The following is a 22,309-nucleotide window of genomic DNA, read 5'->3' as shown; positions in this document are numbered from 1 at the left end:
ACTGGAGATTCAGCAGGCACCTTCTGTGCCAAATTTTAGCACCTGCTTTTATAATCTGCCAGGCCTATGCAGGCGATTAAGAAGACATTCACAGTGGCTAATGGATGCCTTTTTTTTTTAGATGTTTCATGGTTTTATTGTATTCTTTTATGTTTTTATTGCTATAAACCACTTTTATGTATTTTTATGACATAGTGGTATACAATTTTTAAAAAATAAATAAACCTATTTAGTGCCGCTTTTGCTTTCTTGCAAATTTCTGAAAAGTTAAAACTCTTTTTAATGCAATTTATTTTTAAAGAATGAAGGTCAGAATCACTTTCTTTTTTCTGCATCCTTCGCAAACAGGATTAGAGTTACCTGTGAAGACAAATTGGCACCTAATGCCCTATTTATATTTGTTTTAGTTCTGCTTTAATTGTTTGGCAGTGGTTGAAAAACACAAACCAAACCCACAGAAGTTAACTTGTACTTGTATCTGTGCACACCCAGGAATTGTGGGCCTGGCCTGTAGAACGTTCCTCTATTTTGTTTTTTTAAAATGACTTTTATGAGTATATAAAAATGAATTACGTTCATTTTACTATAAACAAAGAAAGCCTGTGAGAAAGCGAGAGAAATGCCTTTCATTTCCCCTTTCTCGGGGTTTGAACCTGCAGGCACTGGAGTTTCGGCAGTTTTGGGGGAAGCGATCGGAGCTGAGGCGTTTCCAAGATGGCGCCATCTGCGAGGCTGTTGTGTGGGACGCACCAAACATGAGCCAGAAGCGGCTCATTTCTGAGCAGATCATTCGCCACCTCTTGCAGTTGTGAGTAGCATGCGGGGACTTGGTTTTGGGGGACCCAGAGAAAGCGAAAATGGGGGTTTGTGTTTGTAAGACCATTGGTCACACAACCGGATTGTTGCTGTTGGAGCACCTCTTCTATCTCCAGGCAGATCAAGGGAAGCAGTTGACTGCAAAGGTTGCAAGGTTTCTACCTGAGGCATTCAGAATAAGGTCCACTATTTGACTGCTCATTCAGGACCCTAAACTGTGTTTTATATAATCGACTTTTTATTTTGTTCTGTGTATATCACAATGTTTTTTTGTTGCTGTGGCCGACGGCTGATGCAAATAAAGTTTTGTTCATACATTCTTTGGGGAGAAGCTAAAACATTTGGAGTTCTTTAACTTCAAAAAAAGACAGGTGGACAATGGACCTATAAAATTATGGACAGCATGGAGAGAGGAGATAGAGGAAAATATTTTGCATCTGCCATGCTTGTTAAGCACGTCAGAACGGGTCAGCAAACTCACCACGCCTCGGGCCAGTGTCTCCAGTGCCGATTGCGCGGAAGGCAGGGGAGCGCATGCCCATTCGTGTGCGCACACGTTATTTCCGGCGCACTTCCAGATCGGAGGAGCACCAGAAACAGCTTGTGCGCATGTGCACGGGCCTCCGACCCGGATGTGCACTGCAAATAACGCTTGCGCATGAGCAAATAACACTTGGAAGTGCGCAAATAACACTTGCGCATATGCCCAAGCTATTTCCAGTGCTCCTCCGACCCGGAAGTGGGCAGCCGCACAGCGCAGTGCTGGTAAGAGTGGGCGGCGGGGGTTGCCGCGGGCCGGATAAATGAGTCCCTCGGGCCTTATCCTGCCCACGGGCCTTAGCTTGGGGACCCCTGCGTAAGAAGATCCTGCTGGTTAGGGTGAACAATAAATAATGATATCACCAGTAACTAGCCATGATGGAGCCAATGTACTGCCTCCGCGGTCAGAGGCAAGATGCTTCTGAATACCAGTTGCTGGAAAATGGAGGGAACGATGGTCTTGGGTTCAAGTTCTGCTTGCAGGTTCCCACAGGTGGGAAGAGGATGCTAAACTAGAGAGGCCATTGGCCTGTTCCAGCAGACTCTACTTACTTTCTTACCACGTTCTCGAGTTACGACTGCAAAATTTTATTTCCTCTGTCTCCTCTCTTCATACTATTCATAAAACATAAAAGCGGGAGGCGCATTTCCCCTTCATTTTTGGAGGGGAAAAAGTGCATCCTATAGAGCGAAAAATACGGTACTTCCAGGTTTCAGCACTCGTGCATGTGCAGAAGCGCTAAATCTCACTTTGCACATGCGCAGAAGCGCTGAATCGCAACCCGTGTGTGTGCAGACGTGGTGCTGTGGGTTGCGAACATGCCTCCCGCACGGATCACGTTCGCAACCCAGGCGTCCACTGTATTCATAATTTCATAGATCCACTAACTTCCCCCAAACTAGCCGTGGCAATGGAACAAAAGTTTTTTTCTGAAGCAGTGTACCATTAGTATCGGACAAACCACAGGGTGGGCCTGTTGCTTTGAGCGGCTGTACTCGGGGCTATTCTTCTAGAAAAGGAGGTGCCAGAACTTACCACGAATGCCCCCTTTGTTTTATTATACAGTGGTACCTCAGGTTACATACGCTCCAGGTTACAGACTCCGCTAACCCAGAAATAGTGCTTCAGGTTAAGAACTTTGCTTCAGGATGAGAACAGAAATCGTGCTCCGGCGGCGCGGCAGCAGCAGGAGGTCCCATTAGCTACCTGGTGCCCATTGAGACTGGTAGGGTGGAAGGCAGGGAGGCCAACAGCAGGTGGCGCTAGAGTCAATGAGAGGCAGAACCAACTAATTCCAGTAACTTCCTCTTCCCTGCTGAATTCTATAATAGCAACACTAAAGGTTTACCCACACTTACCTCTTGCCCCTCTCTTTCCAGACACAGGGCTACTCTTTAATGCTACATGCATTGAAGCATTTTCTTTTTTGCCCCAAACTTCCCCTGCTAAAAACATACTCTTTAAAGCTGAATCGGAACAAAAATCAGTTCAGGTTTTCCACGGATTGATGTTTCCTCCGATTGAGCTTTAAAGAGCAGGCAGGGAATGCTCTGGAGCAAACAAAAGAGTGCTTTGACACAGAACTTTAAACAATGGACTATATCTGGAAAGCAGAGGAAAGGCAAGTACAGCGGTACCTCGGGTTACAGACGCTTCAGTTTACAGACTCCGCTAACCCAGAAATAGTACCTCGGGTTAAGAACTTTGCTCCAGGATGAGAACAGAAATCGTGCTGCGGCAGCGTGGCGGCAGCAGGAGGCCCCATTAGCCAAAGTGGTGCTTCAGGTTAAGAACAGTTTCAGGTTAAGTACGAATCTCTGGAACGAATTAAGTACTTAAGCTGAGGTACCACTGTAATGGCGCCCACCTGAAAGGTGCTAGAACTGAGGTCCTGTGAGTTCCGGCGGAAAAAAAGCCCCAGCTGTACTCATGGGCTGTCCACTGTTGGCAACAGGATACTGGGCCAAACGGTCTGAGCCCACCAAAGCAATTCAGGCAGCAGCCTTGGCTGGTCCCAGAGGAAGTTGGTGCTCTTTCGCCTGTGCCACCGCAACAGTTGCCGATGCCACCATCGTCCTGTGAAGGCTGGCGAATTATCTGTCCTAACAGAACGTTGCGTAAAGAAACCCCCATGTTCTGCAGGCTCTGCTCACGAGGTGCAGCTGTGACTTTTGTGGTTTCACCAGGCATTGAGCTCACATAGTCTCTCCCAAGCTTTCATCGACGTCTTTGAAAAAACATTAGAAACTTCATTTAAAAAAAAGAAAAGAGAGTTGATTAGAAGAAAGGAGCGCGTTTCCCTGTTTAAAAGCCTTTCATGGTTTGGCTCTCTCTTATCTCTCTGCAGACACATGGACATTCCGGAAACTTCCATCTGCTACACAGGTGCCCTGCTGGAGCCTGTGATCAAGATGGGGCGGGAAGTAAGCAGCCTTTTTCTCCTCTGTGAATTCATGTCCTTTGAAATGAGGGGGAACTTCCCCTTCCTCTCCTCTCCCCTTGTCCCCACCCCCAGGAAATCTGTTCCATAGGGCACAGGGAAAGCTGAGAAAGTCTGTTTTGGAAGCACAATGGCAAAGTATGTATGTATGTATGTATGTACAGTCATACCTTGGGTTCCAGACGCTTCAGGTGCGTTTTTTTGGGTTACGGACTGCCGGAACCCGGAAGTACCGGAATGGGTTACTTCGGGTTTTGGCAGTCATGCATGCACAGAAGCACTAAATCACACTTTGCGCATGCGCAGAAGTGCCGAATCGCAACCCTCGCGTGTGCTGCTGCAGGTTGCAAACGCTGTGGGTTGTGAACATGATCCGTGCGGGATCCACTGTATGTATGTATGGATGGATGGAGGGAGGGAGGGATATATTAAATGTGCATACCGACTTTCATGTGAAGATCACAGAGGGGTTCACAACACAAAAATGCAACATGAAAACATAAAATACGTAATGAAATAAAAGCAAACCAATTACCCCCCCCCCAACACTTTTAAAAAGCCATAGATTATTGTGTCCTTCAAAAAATGGGAATGCAGGCTCCATTGATCAACACCTCCTCTGCCTTATGAGGAATGGCTAAGAGAGCTGGGCATGTTTTAGCCTGGAGAAGAGGAGGTGAAGGGGTGATATGATAGCCATGTTCAAATATATAAAAGGATGTCACATAGAGGAGGGAGAAAGGTTGTTTTCTGCTGCTCCAGAGAAGCGGACACGGAGCAATGGATTCAAACTACAAGAAAGAAGATTCCACCTAAACATTAGGAAGAACTTCCTGACAGTAAGAGCTGTTCGACAGTGGAATTTGCTGCCAAGGAGTGTGGTGAAGTCTCCTTCTTTGGAGGTCTTTAAGCAGAGGCTTGACAACCATATGTCAGGAGTGCTCTGATGGGGTTTCCTGCTTGGCAGGGGGTTGGACTCGATGGCCCTTGTGGTCTATTCCAACTCTATGATTCTATGATTCTGCCCCGTTAAGTCACATCCACACCATATGTTTAAAGTGCATTGATACCACTTGTGTCTTCCCCCAAAGTATTCTGGGAGCTGTAGTTTGTCAAGGGTGCTGAGAGATGTTTGGCAGATTCCACAGAACTACAATTCCCAGAGTTCCCTGTGAAGAGAGACTGACTGTTACAGCCCTATTGAGAATGGCAACCTTCAATTCTGTGTTGTTGTTGTTTTCCTGGTGTCTGCCTTTTTTTAGTCAAGGGCAGCTATGAGAGCAACTTCCCAGAATCACTAATTGCAGGTTGAGAGCCAGTGTGGTGTAGTGGTTAAGAGCGGTAGTCTCATAATCTGGGGAACCGGGTTCGCGTCTCCGCTCCTCCACCTGCAGCTGCTGGGTGACCTTGGGCCAGTCACACTTCTCTGAAGTCTCTCAGCCCCACTCACCTCACAGAGTGTTTGTTGTGGAGGAGGAAGGGAAAGGAGAATGTTAGCTGCTTTGAGACTCCTTAAAGGGAGTGAAAGGCGGGATATCAAATCCAAACTCTTCTTCTTCTTCTTCTTCTTCTTCTTCTTCTTCAGGTTTTGGATGAGAGTTGTTGAGGTATCAATGTGGTGATGGGGAATGGTTAGCCCAGTTCCCCTCGGGCCATGGTCCTCATCCTGATCAGAGAGGCCCATGCAGCTGCTGTTTCAGGAAAACCCAGAAACCAGACTTGTTAAATGCATTCACAGATGGAACATACAGTCGTACCTCTACTTTCGTATTCCTCTGGATACAGAATCTTTGGGTTACTGCCACGGCAAACCTAGACGTGTATACTTCCGGGTTTCGCCATGCGTGCATGCGCAGAAGCGCTCAATCGTGGCGTGTGCAGAAGTGTGTCTCTATTTACATATTTTTTGGGGTGCAAATGGACCCCCGGAACAAATTAAGTTCATATCTGGAGGGTCCACTGTATTTTCTAATTTGGTAGTTATCCTCCCGTAAAGGGCAGTGTCGTATTGTGCCAAAATAAAAAGGTCAGGTGGTTATGTCACATGGCTGTGTCCAGGCTGGTCTGCAGGTGGCAGCCTTCGGCTGTGATATTTCGGACGGGAGTGCGTTGCAATCTGCTTTAGATCTGCTTTCTTTAAGGGAGCATCAAACTGACTGCCAAAATCCAGTTTCTCCTAAGAAACCGGTGGTCTCACACTGCAAGCATGCATGGGAGACAGTCTCTTTCCACATGTGTTGTGCATGGTCTCCCCACACATCTGGGCACTCCCTGTGGGACTGGCAGACTTTTCCAGATCTCCCCCCCCCCCAAAAAAAAGTGGAAGGATGAGTTTCGGACTGTCCATTCCTGCCGATTCACACTTCTCCAGATTTTCCCCAGCCAAGAAATGCAGGTTTTGTATGCCATGTTTTATATATTCATGTTCTCCCAACTAGGCCCTTTTGAAAGATATCTTGCTGCAGATTGAGAGGCACAGACAAGATGGATCTTTTGCTATGAACTGGATGAATATAACCAGTCTTAAATGTTTTGGGCTACTGCTCCTGCCTCGCCACCCTCGGCCAGCTATCTTTCTTTAATTTAGTAACATGTAAGGGTCAGTAAGGGACGTGGGTGGCGCTGTGGTCTAAACCACTGAGCCCAGGGCTTGCCGATTGGAAGGTCAGCGGTTTGAATCCCCGCGACGGGGTGAGCTCCCGTTGCTCTGTCCCAGCTCCTGCCAACCTAGCAGTTTGAAAGCACGTCAAAGTGCAAGCAGAGAAAATTGCCGCTTTAAAGAAGTATTAGGGGAAAGGGGATAAAAGGGATATCCGACTGATCTCTCAGCTGGGAGATTTAAATCTTTGAATGAGGCTTCTCTTAAGTCCTTGTAGATTGTGCAAACTAGTAGGAAGCAAAGTAAATCTTCAGGCTCTTCCACGTGGGTAAATGCTCTTCATGAGAGATCAGTGCTTCAACTATGGCAGAGTGTATAGAATAGATTTGAGATTTGGGATGCTGGTTATGAGCAAAGACATTTAAACCTCCCCTCTCCTCTCTGCTCAGCAATGGGATGTGTGTGGGAATGAGAACAAGTAAGATAGAGTATGTTTGTGCGTGTTGCGTGCTTGTATTTTTCTGCGCTGTCTGTGTCGTGAATGTGCCGCAGCCCCTTGAGAGGGTTGGCCAGTGTTTAGAGTTAAAATAGAACCATTCTTGCTATACCTGCCTTTTAACTTGGGATTTTAGGGCCCTCATATTTACGGGACCACCTCTCCCGGTCTGCCCCGCAGAGGACCTTAAGGTCCGTGAATAACCATAGTTTAGAGGTCCTGGGCCCTAAGGAAGTCAGACTATCCTCCACCAGGGCCAGGGCCTTCTCAGTGGTGGCTCCGACCTGGTGGAATGCTCTGTCCCATGAGACCAGGGCCCTTCCTTCCGCAGGGCCTGTAAGACAGAGCTATTCCGCCTGGCTTTCAACTTGAACTTAGCCTGATCTTTTATTCCCCTTCCTTCCCTCCCTCTCCCCCTTTTATGAAGATTACCCGCTCTGGGATCCCAAAGTTAATTCTCCCCTGGTCTCCTCGCTGGCCCAAATAGGACTAATTTAGCCAGCTAGCCCTGGTGATCATTTAATGTTTATTGGACGGATTTCCCCCCTAAGTTGATTTTTGAATTCTGAATTTATTGTTATTCACATTTTATACTGTCTTTTATGCTGTTTTTTTTGTTGCATCAATTTAGTGTTTTAAATTTGTTGTTAGCCGCCCTGAGCCCGGTTTTCTGAACCAAGAAGAGCGGGGTATAAATAAAAAAAATATTATTATTATTATCTTGAACAGCCGGCAGGTACTGGCGAGGAGGCCATGCTGAGTGTCGTCCGCTCGTACGACGACCTGAGCCGCAAGCTGTGGAAACTGGAGGGGCTGCCGCTGACGGTGACGTCTGTGCAGGGAGCCCACCCTGCCCTCCGATATACCGATGTGAGTTTGAGCCAACAAAGGGGGGTTGTCGGTGGACACATCCCATCTGTTTAGATGTGTCTCTTGCCCCAGAATGCACGCTTCCCAGGCAACGGTTTTTGTGGCGGGGCAGAATGCGAGGGAGGCAGGTGCATGGGGAAGATAGCGCATTAGGATTTGGCCACCCCGGGGGTGGGAGTGGGAATCTGTTGGGATACTGCCAGGGAGACGGGGGCTTCAAGCAGGCCCACAGCTGACTCCGGACGATCACCGGTCTCCTGTGGAAAAGCATCAGTCAATTAGCGACACGAGCCTCAGATACGTTCCAAGACCCATGCACAACCTTTCCGCAGAGGGTTTAATCATCCACAATGGAAGATGCAGACAGAGAGAGCATATTGACAGCTTTATTCAGCGTAGTCAGGAACAAAGCATGACTGCATCCCTTCGTCTCCAGCGAAAACAGCAAAGCAAAAGCAATATGCAATGGAAGTCCCCAGCAATAATAATAATAATAATAATAATAATAATAATAATAAATAATTTATTATTTGTAGCCCACCCATCTGGCTGGGTTTCCCCAGCCACTCTGGGCGGCTTTCACAGAAACCAAAAATACACTAAAATATCACACATTAAAAACTTCCCTGAACAGGGCTGCCTTAAGATGTCTTCTGAATGTCAGGTAGTTGTTTATCGCTTTGACATCTGGTGGGAGGGAGTTCCACAGGGCGGGTGCCACTACCGAGAAGGCCCTCTGCCTGGTTCCCTGTAGCAAGAGCTGGAAGTAAACAGGCATGTGACACACAACAGCCTGTTCCCTTTTAAGGTGGAACAGAACTATATCCTAACAGAATCCTCCTGAAATGGCAGAAGTCTGTTGTCTTTTGCTCCATGGGTCATCCCAGAAATCTATATGGGGAACATCCGTTGGTAAAAATGCAGAGCTGTCTTCTGTTGGATACAACCCTTGGTCCCCCTAACTCAGTGCTATCTAATGCATGGGTAGGCAATGTGGTGCCCTGCAGAAGGTTTTTTAACAACAACAGCAACTTATTTATACCCTGCCCATCTGGCTGGGCTTCCCCAGCCACTCTGGGCAGCTTCCAACAAAATATTAAAATACAGTGTTACCTCGGGTTACATACGCTTCAGGTTACAGACTCCGCTAACCCAGAAATAGTGCTTCAGGTTAAGAACTTTGCTTCAGGATGAGAACAGTAATCGTGTTCTGGTGGCACGGCACATTAGGTAAAGTGATGTTTCAGGGTAAGAACAGTTTCAGGTTAAGAATGGACCTCCAAAACAAATTAAGTACTTAGGCTGAGGTACCATTGTACAGTAGCCCATCAAACATTAAAAGCTTCCCTAAACAGGGCTGCCTTCAGATGTCTTCTAAAAGTTTGGTAGTTGTTGTTCTCTTTGACATCTGGTGGGAGGGCATTCCTCAGGGCGGGAGCCACCACCCAGAAGGCTCTCTGCCTGGTTCCCTGTAACTTCGCTTCTCGCAGCGAGGGAACCGCCAGAAGGCCCTTGGAGCTGGACCTCAGTGTCCGGGCAGAACGATGGGGGTGGAGACGCTCCTTCAGGTATACAGGACCGAGGCCGTTTAGGGCTTTAAAGGTCAGCACCAACACTTTGAATTGTGCTCGGAAACGTGCTACAACTCCTGTCTGTATGGCCCAATGGGCAAGGACGATGGGATTTTGTAGTCCAGCAGTTCTGGAGAGAACCATGTCAGCAAGCCCTGTGGCCTGCTGTGGCTGGTTATCCAGTCCACCCCCCTGCATTGCAGGAATCGCAACCAAAGCATCCCGGCCAGGGCAGACCTTGGTAATACGCCACTGTTTGACATCCCCTCTGCAGTTCTTGCAGCGCTGTTGTAAGCCTGCGGTGCACAGTGAAAATGACAAAGGTGGCCCCCGCAACTGTGGGAGAGGGGAGACTTGGCATGAGAGCAAGTAGAAGGAAATTCCCCCCCCCCAAAAAAAATATGGACCGTCCCCAGGAATCTGCAGCGTTGGGGGGGGGGTCCTGAGGCAGGCAGCCACCTCCCCCAGGTCATTTGCAGGCTACACCATTACAACGTCCAATTTTGCCTCCCCCGGCCACTGGCGGAGGAAGAGGACTGCAGGGGGAGCGCCCCGCCCCCGGGATGCACACCAGCGCCGCCCCCGCTTGCTCTCCACACCCCCCCCCCCTGTGCCAGTGCATGAAGCTCCGACACTGCCCCCCGACCCCCATGACAGTCACCTCTCCCATCAGGACCTAGGACCCATGTACCTCTCCTGGGACCCATGGAACCGCCTCTCCTGGTACGCCCCGCGGAGGACCTTAAGGTCCACAAATGACAACACTTTGGCGGTCCCAGGTTGCTAGGTGGTTAGATTGGTCTCAACTAGGGCCAGTGACAGCAGTCATGAAATTAAAAGATGCCTGCTTCTTGGGAGAAAAGCAGTGACAAACCTAGACAGCACCTTGCCAACAAAGGCCTGCAGCGTTAAAGCTGTGGTTTTCCCAGTCGTGATGTATGGAAGTGAGAGCTGGACCATAAAGAAGGCTGATGGCCGAAGAATTGATGCTTTTGAATTCTGGTGCTGGAGGAGACTCTTGAGAGTCCCATGGACTGCAAGAAGATCAAACCATTCTGAAGGAAATCAGCCCTGAGTGCTCACTGGAAGGATAGCTGAGGCTCCAAGACTTTGGCCACCTCATGAGAAGAGAAGACTCCCTGGAAAAAACCCTGATGTTGGGAAAGATTGAGGGCACAAGTAGAAGGGGACGGCAGAGGACGAGATGGTGGGACAGTGTTCTCAAAGCTACTAACATGAGTTTGACCAAACTGCAGGAGGCAGTGGAAGACAGGAGTGCCTGGCGTGCTCTGGTCCATGGGGTCACGGAGAGTCGGACATGACTAAACAACAAAGGGCCAGGGCCTTTTCAATACTGGCCCCGACTTGGTGGAATGCTCTGTCACAAGAGACTAGGGCCCTGCGGGACTTGACATCTTCCCACGGGGCCTGCAAGACAGAGCTATTCCACCTGGCCTTTGGTTTGGACTCAGCCTGACCCTTATGTTTCCCTCTCCTACTGGTTTTGAACTATGGGCTACTTTTAAAATGAGACTGCATTTTAAATTGTATCTTAACCTGTATTTTAAATTAGTATTCCCCCCCCCCCCCCCCAATTATGCTTTTATTGTGATTTTAATGGTGTTAGCCGCCCCGAGCCCTGCTCGGGCCAGGGAGGGTGGGGTATAAATAAAATATCATCATCATCCCTCAGTTAATTCTGCCTTCTAAATTTCTAACAAAGGTGTCCCAGAGAGCCATTGGCCACCCAGCTTCCTTGCAGCCCCTTACAATTGGAGACTGGGTATTTTCTTTTTTTTTTAATAGAATATTTATTAAGATTTTTTAAAGTGTTACAATAAAAATGAAAAAAAAGAAAATAACAAAAATACAAAATGAAAATAATTAAAAACACACAGATTTTCCATTTACTACTTTTCCTTTAACTTATTTCCCGGACCTCCTCATACGTCCCTTTTTTGTATTCCACTTCGAATTGTTGGTTCAGCAAATCCTTACCCTTAGATTTTTACCTGTTTATAACCCTTTTTTCATATTCTCTTAAGAGACTGGGCATTTTCTGCCGGGGTGTGTGTGTGTGTGTGTGTGTGTGTGTGCCCTGAGGATGTGCTGCGAGATTTTGTGTGGGTTCCCCTTTTTCGTGTTCCTCTTAACGTGCCTTCCTGGTTCTTTCTCAGGTCTTCCCTCCGGTGCCCGTGAAACCAGATTATGCCTACCATGCCAGGATCGAGGGCCGGGAGTCTCTTCTGCCCTTGGCGGACAAGCCGTGCCCGGCGTATTTAGCACCAATGAAAGGCAAGGATGGGTAATGTGGGTGACACTGTCTCAAAGTGGGCATGGGGCATTGAGAGTCCCCCCTGCTGCTACTTCATTTTGCAGTGACCAAACAAACCCCTGTGTTGCAAAGAGAACGTCAGCAATGTCTAGGCAACACAATGACCATGTACATACGCAATAGACAATCTTTATAGAATTCTTTCAAACCATAACAGGTCCAAAATGAAATCTTTAGTCTCAAAGTCCCTGGAAATCTTTAAATGAAGCGAGGTCCCAGACTTTGTACGATGACAGAAAAAGCTGTGAAGCTTTGTGTATTCATCAAATATGGTGTCCAACACTGAACAGTGATTCTGGATATATACAATGTCATAATGGCACTGTTCCACAGCATTTGATATTTTCATTTCCATACATTCATTCGAAATAAGATGGGTTTATGAAGCAATTCTATATCCTCCCACCACACTGATGAAGAATTCTATGAAACAGTAGTCTATATCCGGAAAGCTTCACAGGTGGTTTGTCATTGTACAAAGTCTGGTACCTCGCTTCATTTAAAGATTTTTATGTACCGTATTTTTCGCTCTATAGGACGCACCCGACCATAGGACGCATCTTGTTTAAGAGGGGGAGAACAAGGGGGGGGAATCTCCCCCTCGCTGCTCAGCGCCCCTTCAGCGAAGCGGCAGGAGAAACGGAGCCCTTTCCATTTATCCTCCCGCTTCGCTGCAGGGGCGCTGCGCAGCTCTCCCTCTCTGCTGAAGCCAGGAGTGTCTTGCTCTCCCAGCTTCAGCAAAAGGAACCTGAAGCCTTTGGAGTGCAGCGCGAGTTCCCGCTGCGTTCCAAAGGCTTCAGGCAGCTATCCCTGAAGCCTGGAGAGCAAGAGGGGTCGGTGTACTCTGACCCCTCTCACTTTCTAGGCTTCAGCGAAAGCAACGCAAAGCCTCCGGAGCGCAGAGGGAGCGCTCCCTCTGCGCTTCGGAGGCTTCGCGTTGCTATCGCTGAAGCCAAGGAGCCTGCATTCGCTTCATAGGACGCACACACATTTCCCCTTCATTTTTGGAGGGGAAACAGTGCGTCCTATAGAACGAAAAATACGGTAAGTTGGATAATGGGAATGTAAAGTTTCAATTTGAAAAAGCAAATAAACAAACTGAAAAAAAAGAGAAGAAGTTAGGTTATCCCTGTCCAGACTGGAGCGCAGCTGGGCCACCAGCCGAAGCTGATGGAAGTCACCCCACGCTTCCAAGGCCACCTAGGCTTCGGGCAACAGAAAGGGGTCCAGGAGTAGCCCCAAGCTACGTACCCGCTCCTTCAGAGGAAGTGTAACCCCATCAACCTCCCGGCCATCTGCTCTAGGGAACACTGCTTCAGCCTTATCTGAATGGAGCCTTATCTGGATCTTTGCCTGCCCTCCTCCTGCTCCCACGCTGCTCCTTGCGCCTTCCGTTAACTCTTTTGCCTCCTCCTTCCCTCTTGCACCAGTGATCTGCCACATGGAGGGCAGCGGCCAGTGGCCTCAGAGCAAGGAAGCCATCCGGCGAGTCAAGGCCGCCTTCCAGCTGCGGCTGGCAGAACTTCTCCACCAGCAGCACCATCTGCTCTGCAGGGCTTCGCCCACCTACACGGACGTGTATAAGGTAGTTGTGCCAGAGGGTGGGTGTGTTTGTGCACATTTGGCCCCAGCAGATGCGCAGGAAGGTGGAAGCCGTTGCGAAATATGACCAGGGGCCTGCTATCTTGAGAGAGAGAGGAGAGAGATGGGAAGCAGGACTCACTCCATCAGTTCCGCTGTGACAGGCCAGCTCCATCAAGTCTCCTCTCTTGTCACCTGGGGGCAGCCATGACATCTGGCTGCCTCGCTGGGAGAGATGGAAAGCCGAAGGCTCAGCCGGTCAGCTTTGCTTGAACACCCGGCTCCACCAGGCTCCTCCTATGCCTGAACTATGCAAGCTGGCCATTATAAGAACAAATGTGTATATATTCGTGCTTGGGTTTGATTTTTTCCTCTGCCCTCCTCGCACCTTTTCCCTTGTGTGTCGTGTTTCTTTAGAGCATAAGCCTATGGGCATGGGCTAATAATAATAATAATAATTTATAATTTATACTCCACCCATCTGGCTGGATTTCCCCAGCCACTCTGGGCGGCTTCCAACAGAATACAGTCTTGCCTCGTGTTACAGACTCTTCAGGTTGCATTTTTTTGGGTTACTTCCGGGTTTCAGCGGTCGCGCATGCACATAAGCGGTAAAATGCGCTTTGCACATGTGTAGAAGCACCAAATCGCAACCTGTGTGTGCGCAGACGCGCTGCTGCGGGTTGCGAACATGCATCCCGCATGGATCACATTTGCAACCCAATGGTCCGCTATATTTAAAACATAATAAAACATCAAACATTAAAAACTTCCCTAAACAGGGCTACCTTCAGATGTCTTCTAAAAGTCAGACGGTTGTTTATTTCCTTGACATCTGGTGGGAGGGCGTTCCACAGGGCGGGCGCCACCACTGAGAAGGCCCTCTGTCTAGTTCCCTGTAACCTCACTTCTCGCAGCGAGGGAACTGCCAGAAGGCCCTCGGAGCTGGACCTCAGTGTCTGGGCTGAATCATGGGGGTGGAGACGCTCCTTCAGGTATACTGGGCAGAGGCCATCTAGGGCTTTAAAGGTCAGCTGTACTATTTTAACATCACTTTGGGAGCAGGGCTGAAGAGCAATAGAAAGGTGCTCTCAATTGTAACAATTTTACACACAGACTCCTCCCGATAAATCTGAAGCAAATTCAGAATATTGCCCCTAGCTTTGGGTGGTTATTCTACCCTGTTCTCCTCAGCAGCGCCCAGCACCACACGTTCCATAATCTTGAAGGGATTTTGGCTCTCTGGGACACTTTTCCTGCCACAAACGTCACTTGGCTTTGTGGTTGGTGAACTCATTTTTGAGCCTTTCGCACGGGGAGGATGACTCTCTAAGGGCTGAGATTCAGGACTTCTGGCTTTCTGTTGTGCATCTCGCACCACACTTGTGTAAAGTTCACCATCAGGTCCAGAAAGGCCACCTTACCCTGACTTTTTGGTGCAAATTGGTCTCTTGCCTTCTTTTGCACCTTAATTGTATTTTTTTATTAATTTGTATACCCATAGGTCTTAGGGCAGTTTACAACATAAAATTACAATATAAAAAACACAGAGTACATAATAAGAGACCTACATTGGCTCCCAGTACGTTTCCAAGCACAATTCAAAGTGTTGGTGCTGACCTTTAAAGCCCTAAACGGCCTCGGTCCAATATACCTGAAGGAGTGTCTCCACCCCCATCGTTCAGCCCAGACACTGAGGTCCAGCGCCGAGGGCCTTCTGGCGGTTCCCTCCCTGCAAGAAGCCAAGTTACAGGGAACCAGGCAGAGAGCCTTCTTGGTAGTGGCACCCGCCCTGTGGAATGCCCTCCCATCAGATGTCAAAGAGATAAACAACTACCTGACATTTAGAAGACATCTGAAGGCAGCCCTGTTCAGGGAAGTTTTTAATGTGTGACATTTTAATGTATTTTTCATCTTTGTTGGAAGCCGCCCAGAGTGGCTGGGGAAACCCTGCCAGATGGGTGGTGTACAAATAAATTATTATTATTATTATTATTATTATTATTATTATTATTATTATTAAAACAACAAGCAAAGAGAACTGAATGATCTTCCCTCCCACAAAACATTCAAAAGGGCACCATAAGCTGAAGGCCTGCTTGAAGGGGGAATGTTTTTGCCTTGAAGTTCTGCTGCTCCTTTGATTTTCTTTACTTTTGCGCTTTTAATTTAACATTTCTAATTTACTGCACATGGCTCTGAATTGTGATATTTTATGGAACTCACCCTGGGGTCATTGGGTGAAGAGCAGGCTTTCGGCATGGACCCAAGACGGTGGGCTAAAGTTGAATGTTGGAAGATTTAGGTCTGTGGAACTCCCTCCTACAGGAGGCAGTGATGATCACCAACTTAGATTAGGGAAACGTATGGAGGAGAAGGCTACGAATGGCTGCTAGCCACGATGGCTGTGCCCTGCCCTCCAGGGTCAGAGGCAGCAAAGCCACAGAATCCCGGTTGCTAGAAACTGCAGGATGGGAAGGAAGGTCTTGTGTTCGAATCCTGCTCACCGGTTTCCCACAGGCATCGGCTTTGCCCCTGCGAGACCAGGATGCTGGGCTAATGAGCCCTTGGCCTGATCTAGCAGCCTCTTAAGAAGCAAATAATTTCTCCTCCTGTTCCTCCTCTTTCTCAGGACGGCTATGTCTTCCGCCTCCAAGTGGCTTACCACCGAGAGCCCCAAATCCTGAAGGAGGTGGTCACCCCCACAGGCATGCTGAAACACGAGGTGACGGAAGAATCCGTGCAGCTGGAAGTGGAGACCTTGCATCTACCATTCTTGACCAGCTCACTTCATGGGTAAGCGGGGAGAGGTCTCCCCTTCTGAGAATGATGCCTGCGAGACACAACGGTCGTGGTGTTCCCCTGAATTCCAGTTGATGGGAATGACAAGGGCAGAGAGCATTGCTTGTGCACTGCGGTCCTTCTTGTGGGCTTACAACAACAAAACAACAAATATAATAATAATAATAATACAGTGGTAATAATACAGAGATACCCCGGATGCGAACAGGATCCGTTCCGGAGCCCCATTCGCATCCTGAAGTGAACGCAACCCGTGTCTGTGCGTGCGTGGTTCGCGATTCGCCACTTCTGCGCATGCGTGTGATGTCATTTTGAGCATCTGCACATGCACGAGCAGCACAACCCAGAAGTAACCCGTTCCGTTACTTCTGGGTCGCCGCAGAAAACGCTCAACCTGAAGCTACTTTAACCCAAGGTATGACTGTAATAATAATGCCATCCATCTATCTTGGGAGACAATGGAGGAATGTGCCTTTGGGGGTGAAGTTGAACTATTGAGAGGTTCAGAACCAATTGTCCATGGCATTTTTTCTCTCTGCTTTCCTCCCAGCGGTCAGTCCTCCTCTGGTCATTGCAATAAGAATAAGAATAATAAATTTATTACTTATACCGTGCCCACCTGGCTGGGTCTCCTCAGCCACTCTGGGCAGCTCCCAACAGAATATTAAAAACATGATGAAACAACAAACAATAAAAACTTCCCTAAACAGGGCTGCCTTCAGGTGTCTTCTAAAAGTCAGATAGTTGTTTGTTTCCTTGACATCTGGTGGGAGGGCGTTCCACAGGGCGGGTGCCACCACCGAGAAGGCCCTCTGCCTGGTTCCCTGTAACCTCACTTCTTGCAATGAGGGAACCGCCAGAAGTTCTTCGGAGCTGGACCTCAGTGTCTGGGCTGAACGATGGGGGTGGAGATGCTCCTTCAGGTATAGAGGGATTCCCACTGGGCAGAGTTGATGTCGCCAGTCATCATAATAATAGCTTTTTTGGTTTGCTTTCTGTTGCCTTCGGATTGTGGTGACGTTGCCGGCAGATTTGGCAACGGGTCTCAAATTGTTTGCTTTCTCCCTACAGCCTCCAGCAGCAACATTCTGCTTTCAGTGGCTCCTGCCGTCTCACCAAGCGCTGGATCAGCGCTCAACTGCTGAGCGACAGCGTCTCGGAGGAATGCGTGGACTTACTGGTGGCCTCCCTCTTCCTGTCCCCAGCACCCTTCACTGTGCCCAGGTAAGGGCCCAGCCAGCGGGACACCTGTTTCACAACCTCCTGAGTCTGTTACACTCCTTTTTTAATTGCTCCTTGGTCAGGTTTTGACGTCCCTTCCATGAATAGGAGCAGTCTACCTGTGAGTGCTGGGGGCAGCACCACCTTGCGTTTGTGGTGTTCCCAAAATACGAACCTACCTTGAACATGCTCCTTGCTGGATCAGACCCCACAGCACTTTTTATCCTGAAAGGCAAGGGGTTCGACGGGATGACCCTTTGGTCATGTGGCTTAGGGCCCTCATATTTACGGGACTGCCTCTCTTGGTCTGCCCTGCAGAGGACCTTAAGGTCCACGAATAACCATAGTTTAGAGGTCCCGGGCCCTAAGGAAGTCAGACTATCCTCCACCAGGGCCAGGGCCTTTTCAGTGATGGCTCCCACCTGGTGGAATGCTCTGTCCCATGAGACTAGGGCCCATCAGGATTTAACCTCCTGAAGGGAAGGAAACTGCTGAAAAAGTTTGCTGACCCCTGGTCTAAACCACGGAGCCTCTTGATCATAAGGTCGGCGGTTCGAATCCCTGCAACAGGGTGAGCTCCTATTGCTCTGTCCCAGTTCCTGCCAACCTAGCAGTTTGAAAGCACACCAGTGCAAGTAGATAAATAGGTACCGCTGCAATGGGAAGGTAAATGGCATTTCCATGCACTCTGGTTTCCATCACGGTGTCCCGTTGTGCCAGAAGCGGTTTAGTCCTGCTGGTCACATGACTCAGAAAGCTGCCTGTGGACAAACGCCAGCTTCCTCGGTCTGAAAGCGAGATGAGCGCTGCAACCCCAGAGTCGCCTTTGACTGGACTTTACCGTCCAGGGGTCCTTTACCTTTTTAAAAAAACATTTTAAGTCAGTTTTGTTTCAACAAACTTTCCCAGTTAGGTGAACAGACCTCCTCTGCCTGGGCTGTTCGTTTCGTGTTCTTTTTAAACATCTGCTGCTGGAGTTTCTTTTAAAATTATTCTAGCTCTTTATAAGAATATGTCTTTTAGCTGGCTTGAGACCTGTACGGTGGTGCCTCTGGATGCGAACGGGATCCGTTCCTGTTCGCATCCTGAGTAGAACTCAAACCGCGTCTGCGGGTTGCGTTTCACCGCTTCTGCGCATGACGTCATTTTGAGTGCCTGTGCATGCGCGAGTGGTGAAACCCAGAAGTAACTCGTTCCGTTACTTCCGGGTCGCCGTGAAGCGTAACCTGAAAATGCTCAACCTGAGGCATATTTAACCCGAGGTAAGACTGTATGTGAAATTAATATAATACACAATACAGCTAGAACAATGCTCACCTTTTGTGACTTTTCTCTCCCTGCAGCTCTCCGCAAGTGGGGTTCCTTCGGTTCCTTTTCCTGCTCACCACTTTTGACTGGAAGAACAGCCCCCTCATCGTCAACCTGAATGCTGAGCTGAACGGTGAGAGGGGTGGAGGGAGGGACAGTAGAAACCGAGAGAGCCTTCAGGATCAGGCCGATGGTCTCTCTTGTCCAGCACCCTGTTCTCACAGTGGCTGACGAGATGCCGGTTGGGAAACCTGCAACAGGATCCGAGCACAAGAGCAACACTCTCTCCTTCAGTGGTTTCTAGCACCTGGGATTAATAGAATCAAAGAATTGTAATAATAAATAATAAATAATAAATAATAATAAAATAATAATAATAATAATAATAATAATAATAATAATAATAATAATAATAATAATAATAATAATAAAATTTTATTTATACCCCGCCCTTCCCGGTTCAAAAACTGGGCTCAGGGTGGCTAACAACAAATTTAAAACACATAAAATACAGTCTAAAAACATGAATGACAATAAAATTCAAAAGTCAATTAGATAACCCCCAGGGCTAGCTGGCTGAATTGGTCCTACTTGGACCAGCCAGGAGGCCAGGGGAGAATTAGCTGTGGGGTCTCAGAGCGGGTGATCTTCATAAAAAGGGAGGGGGAGGGAAGAGAAGGGAAATAAAAGATGAGGCTGAATTAAAATTAAAGGCCAGGCGGATTAGCTCTGTCTTACAGGTCTGATGGAAGGAGGTTAAATCCTGCAGGGCCCTGGTCTCCTGGGACAGAGCATTCCACCAAGTCGGAGCCATCACTGAGAAGGCCCTGGCCCTGGTGGAGGATAGTCTGACTTCCTTAGGGCCCGGGACCTCTAAACTATGGTTATTCCTGGACCTTAAGGTCCTGCGTGGGGCAGACCAGGAGAGGCGGTCCCGTAGATACGAGAGTCCCATAGATACTTGTAGAGTTGGAAGGGACTGGGTGTGGGTGTGTGTAATCTCGTTCAACCCCCTGCGATGCAGGAATATTTTTGCCCAGTGTGAGTCTCGAATGCACGACCCTGAGATTAAGAGTCTCATGCTCTACCGACAGAGCTGTTCCATCATATTTTAAAATTAACAGGATGAACAACTAATACGTAACCTGGTCACATAGAATCATAGTTGAGGCTTATCTAGTTCAGAAGCATCTTTTCCTCTGACTGGAGGCAATACTGAGGAACCACTGATAGTCTCTCTTCCTCCATGAATTTGTCTAACTGTCCTTTCAAGCCGTCCAAGTTGGTGCCTCCTGTGGAAGTGAGTTCCATAGTTTAGGTGCTGCGTACTTCCTCTTATCTGTCTGGAATCTCCCAACTTCCAGCTTCACCGAGTCTTCCTTTCCTTAGGGAAGCCTCTTCCATGCTGAGCAGTCTGAGGTTTCCTTGCCATAGGGCTCGTCTTGGAAGAATTAAGAGGCCAAACCTTCCTTGTTCGGATTAGTACGATGATTTCCTGGTTTCCTTTTGCCTTCCTTCCAAGGAGGGCTTAGCAACCTGATCTCCGCAGTAAAGCCAGGGGCTTTTGCAATTGCAGTCCAGCTTGCCAAACCTCCCTGCTCCTTTTGTTGCAAAGAACATCCGACTTTGCTGTGTTAACATCGCCCAGAGCGTGCTAAATCGCTCTTTTCTTCTCATTGTTTGGAACATGAGAAATGACTTGGCCGGGTCCTGCATTCCATCTCCTGCCAGTACCCAAGAGAGATGCCTCTGAGAGGTTGCAGGCAGAGCAGGAAAGGAGCGGCTGTCATTGTTGTTGGCCCCAGAACCTGCTATTCAGAGGTATACTTCCCTTATATATGGAGGCTTCATTTTCTCGCTGTGGTAATGGCATCAGATAGACCTCCTTGTTGAATTTACCTTGGCTTTTTCCCTTCATATATATATATTTTTAAGGGAGGATCTTGGAGTCCAGCAAGACATGGGTTGAATTTCTCGTGGCTTTTTAAAGAGATGTCTGATTTGGCCACAGTGATACATGCCTTAATTGCTTCCTATTTGGATTACAATAACATGCTCTTCCTGGGCTGCTGCCTTTAAAAAGTGCTCTGAAACATCAACAGGCCCAAAGGGCTGCAGCCTGATGATTGATTGGGGCTGGTTATATGGAGCAGGCGACCTCCTTGTTACAACCATTCCAGTAGCTTGTTGTTGTTTAGTCGTGTCGACTCTTTGTGACCCCCTGGACCAGATCATGCCAAGCACTCCTGTCTTCCACTGCCTCCCACAGCTTGGTCAAACTCATGCTGGTAGCTTCGAGAACACTGCTGGTAGCTTCGAGAACATCTCGTCCTCCGTCGTCCCCTTCTCCTTGTGCCCTCCATCTTTCCCAACATCAGGGTTTTTTCCAGGGAGTCTTCTCTTCTCATGAGACAGCCAGAGTCTTGGAGCCTCAGCTTCAGGATCTGTCCTTCCAGTGAGCACACAGGGCTGATTTCCTCCAGAATGGATAGGTTTGATCTTGCAGTCCATGGGACTCTCAAGAGTCTCCTCCAGCACCATAATTCAAAAGCATCCATTCTTCGGCGATCAGCCTTCTTTATGGTCCAGCTCTCACTTCCATACATCACTACTGGGAAAATACCATTCCAGTAGCTACCAATCTGTTTTTGGCTCCTCATTCATCTGCATACTGGTTCCTGTAAGAACTGCCACCCCCTTCTGGTCTCTTCTGGCTGATTTAAATGCTGGGGGAACCTTTGCAAGGACACTGACCAATTTAGACAGTTTCCCCATTCCTTTCAAAAATAAGATACTCAAGTCTTGGCTTTCTATCGTGTTCTTTGCAAAGTTATTTCCATCCTTAGTATTTTACCTTCCCTACCACCTGCTTCTGTCCACACACGGCTCACGAAACCAGTTAGTTCCTTCATTTAGAAGTCTTGTCTAGATAAGCTTGGTTTGCACCTAGTACCTATTCTAGATCATCATTTTTTTCTAAATGACATTAGTAAATGTCAACAGTGCAGAAACTGGGAGGGGGAGACCAGGCTGTTCACTGATTCAAAGGTCTAGTTGAAGGAGGTATAATTCTCGTGTCTGCTGACCCAAACCTCCTCCTTATTCCAAGACAAACATTACCGTATTTTTTGCTCTATAGGATGCACTTTTTCCCCTCCAAAAATTAAGGGGAAATGTGTGTGCGTCCTATGGAGCGAATGCAGGCTCCTTGGCTTCAGCGATAGCAACGCGAAGCCTCCGAAGCGCAGAGGGAGCGCTCCCTCCACGCTCCAGAGGCTTCAGGTTCCTTTCACTCCAAAGGCTTCGGGGAACTTTGAGGCTGGCGGTGGGGGAAAGCAGCGCTCCGTTTCTCCTGCCGCTTCGCTGAAGGGGCGCTGAGCAGAGAGGGGGAGATTTGTTCTTCTTGTTCTCCCCCTCTAAAACAAGCTGCGTCCTATGGTCGGGTGCGTCTTATAGAGAGAAAAATATTCTTTGTCCTTTCATCCCCATGGAGTTGAGACAACTTAAATCATTTACGTACTGTGCGGTTCTGCAATAGGCGTTCTGTTTGCTTGCCGAGTTTGAAAAGTAGCACATGCATCGAAGCTCGTAAACGTCTCGAGAGCGAGTGCCTGTTATCTATAATATTTGGATCATTCAGCCTTGTGGAAACACAGATGGCTCATTAATGATATGGGAAGCAGATCTGAGCTTTGATGTGCCATATGTCATAAAGCCCCGCTTAAGACT

General features: G+C 48.2%; 1 protein-coding gene across 2 annotated transcripts in view; it reads left to right on the top strand.

The window, feature by feature from the left end:
* Positions 1 to 22,309, top strand: part of NOL6 (nucleolar protein 6) — a 64,662-nt gene that overhangs the window by 20,254 nt on the left and 22,099 nt on the right. For both annotated transcript variants that reach the window (XM_083702622.1, XM_083702623.1), the window contains exons 14-21: positions 660 to 808; positions 3,705 to 3,780; positions 7,622 to 7,762; positions 11,511 to 11,628; positions 13,099 to 13,253; positions 15,882 to 16,045; positions 17,123 to 17,275; positions 18,616 to 18,713. In XM_083702622.1, the coding sequence (XP_083558748.1) occupies positions 660 to 808; positions 3,705 to 3,780; positions 7,622 to 7,762; positions 11,511 to 11,628; positions 13,099 to 13,253; positions 15,882 to 16,045; positions 17,123 to 17,275; positions 18,616 to 18,713 (1,054 nt within the window). The remainder of the gene's footprint in view (positions 1 to 659; positions 809 to 3,704; positions 3,781 to 7,621; positions 7,763 to 11,510; positions 11,629 to 13,098; positions 13,254 to 15,881; positions 16,046 to 17,122; positions 17,276 to 18,615; positions 18,714 to 22,309) is intronic.

The sequence above is a fragment of the Podarcis gaigeae genome (assembly GCF_964106915.1).
Source record: "Podarcis gaigeae genome assembly, chromosome: 11".
Classification (NCBI taxonomy): Eukaryota; Metazoa; Chordata; class Lepidosauria; order Squamata; family Lacertidae; genus Podarcis; species Podarcis gaigeae.
Note: the sequence above shows the minus strand (reverse complement) of the source record. Positions and strands in the feature narration are given on the sequence as shown.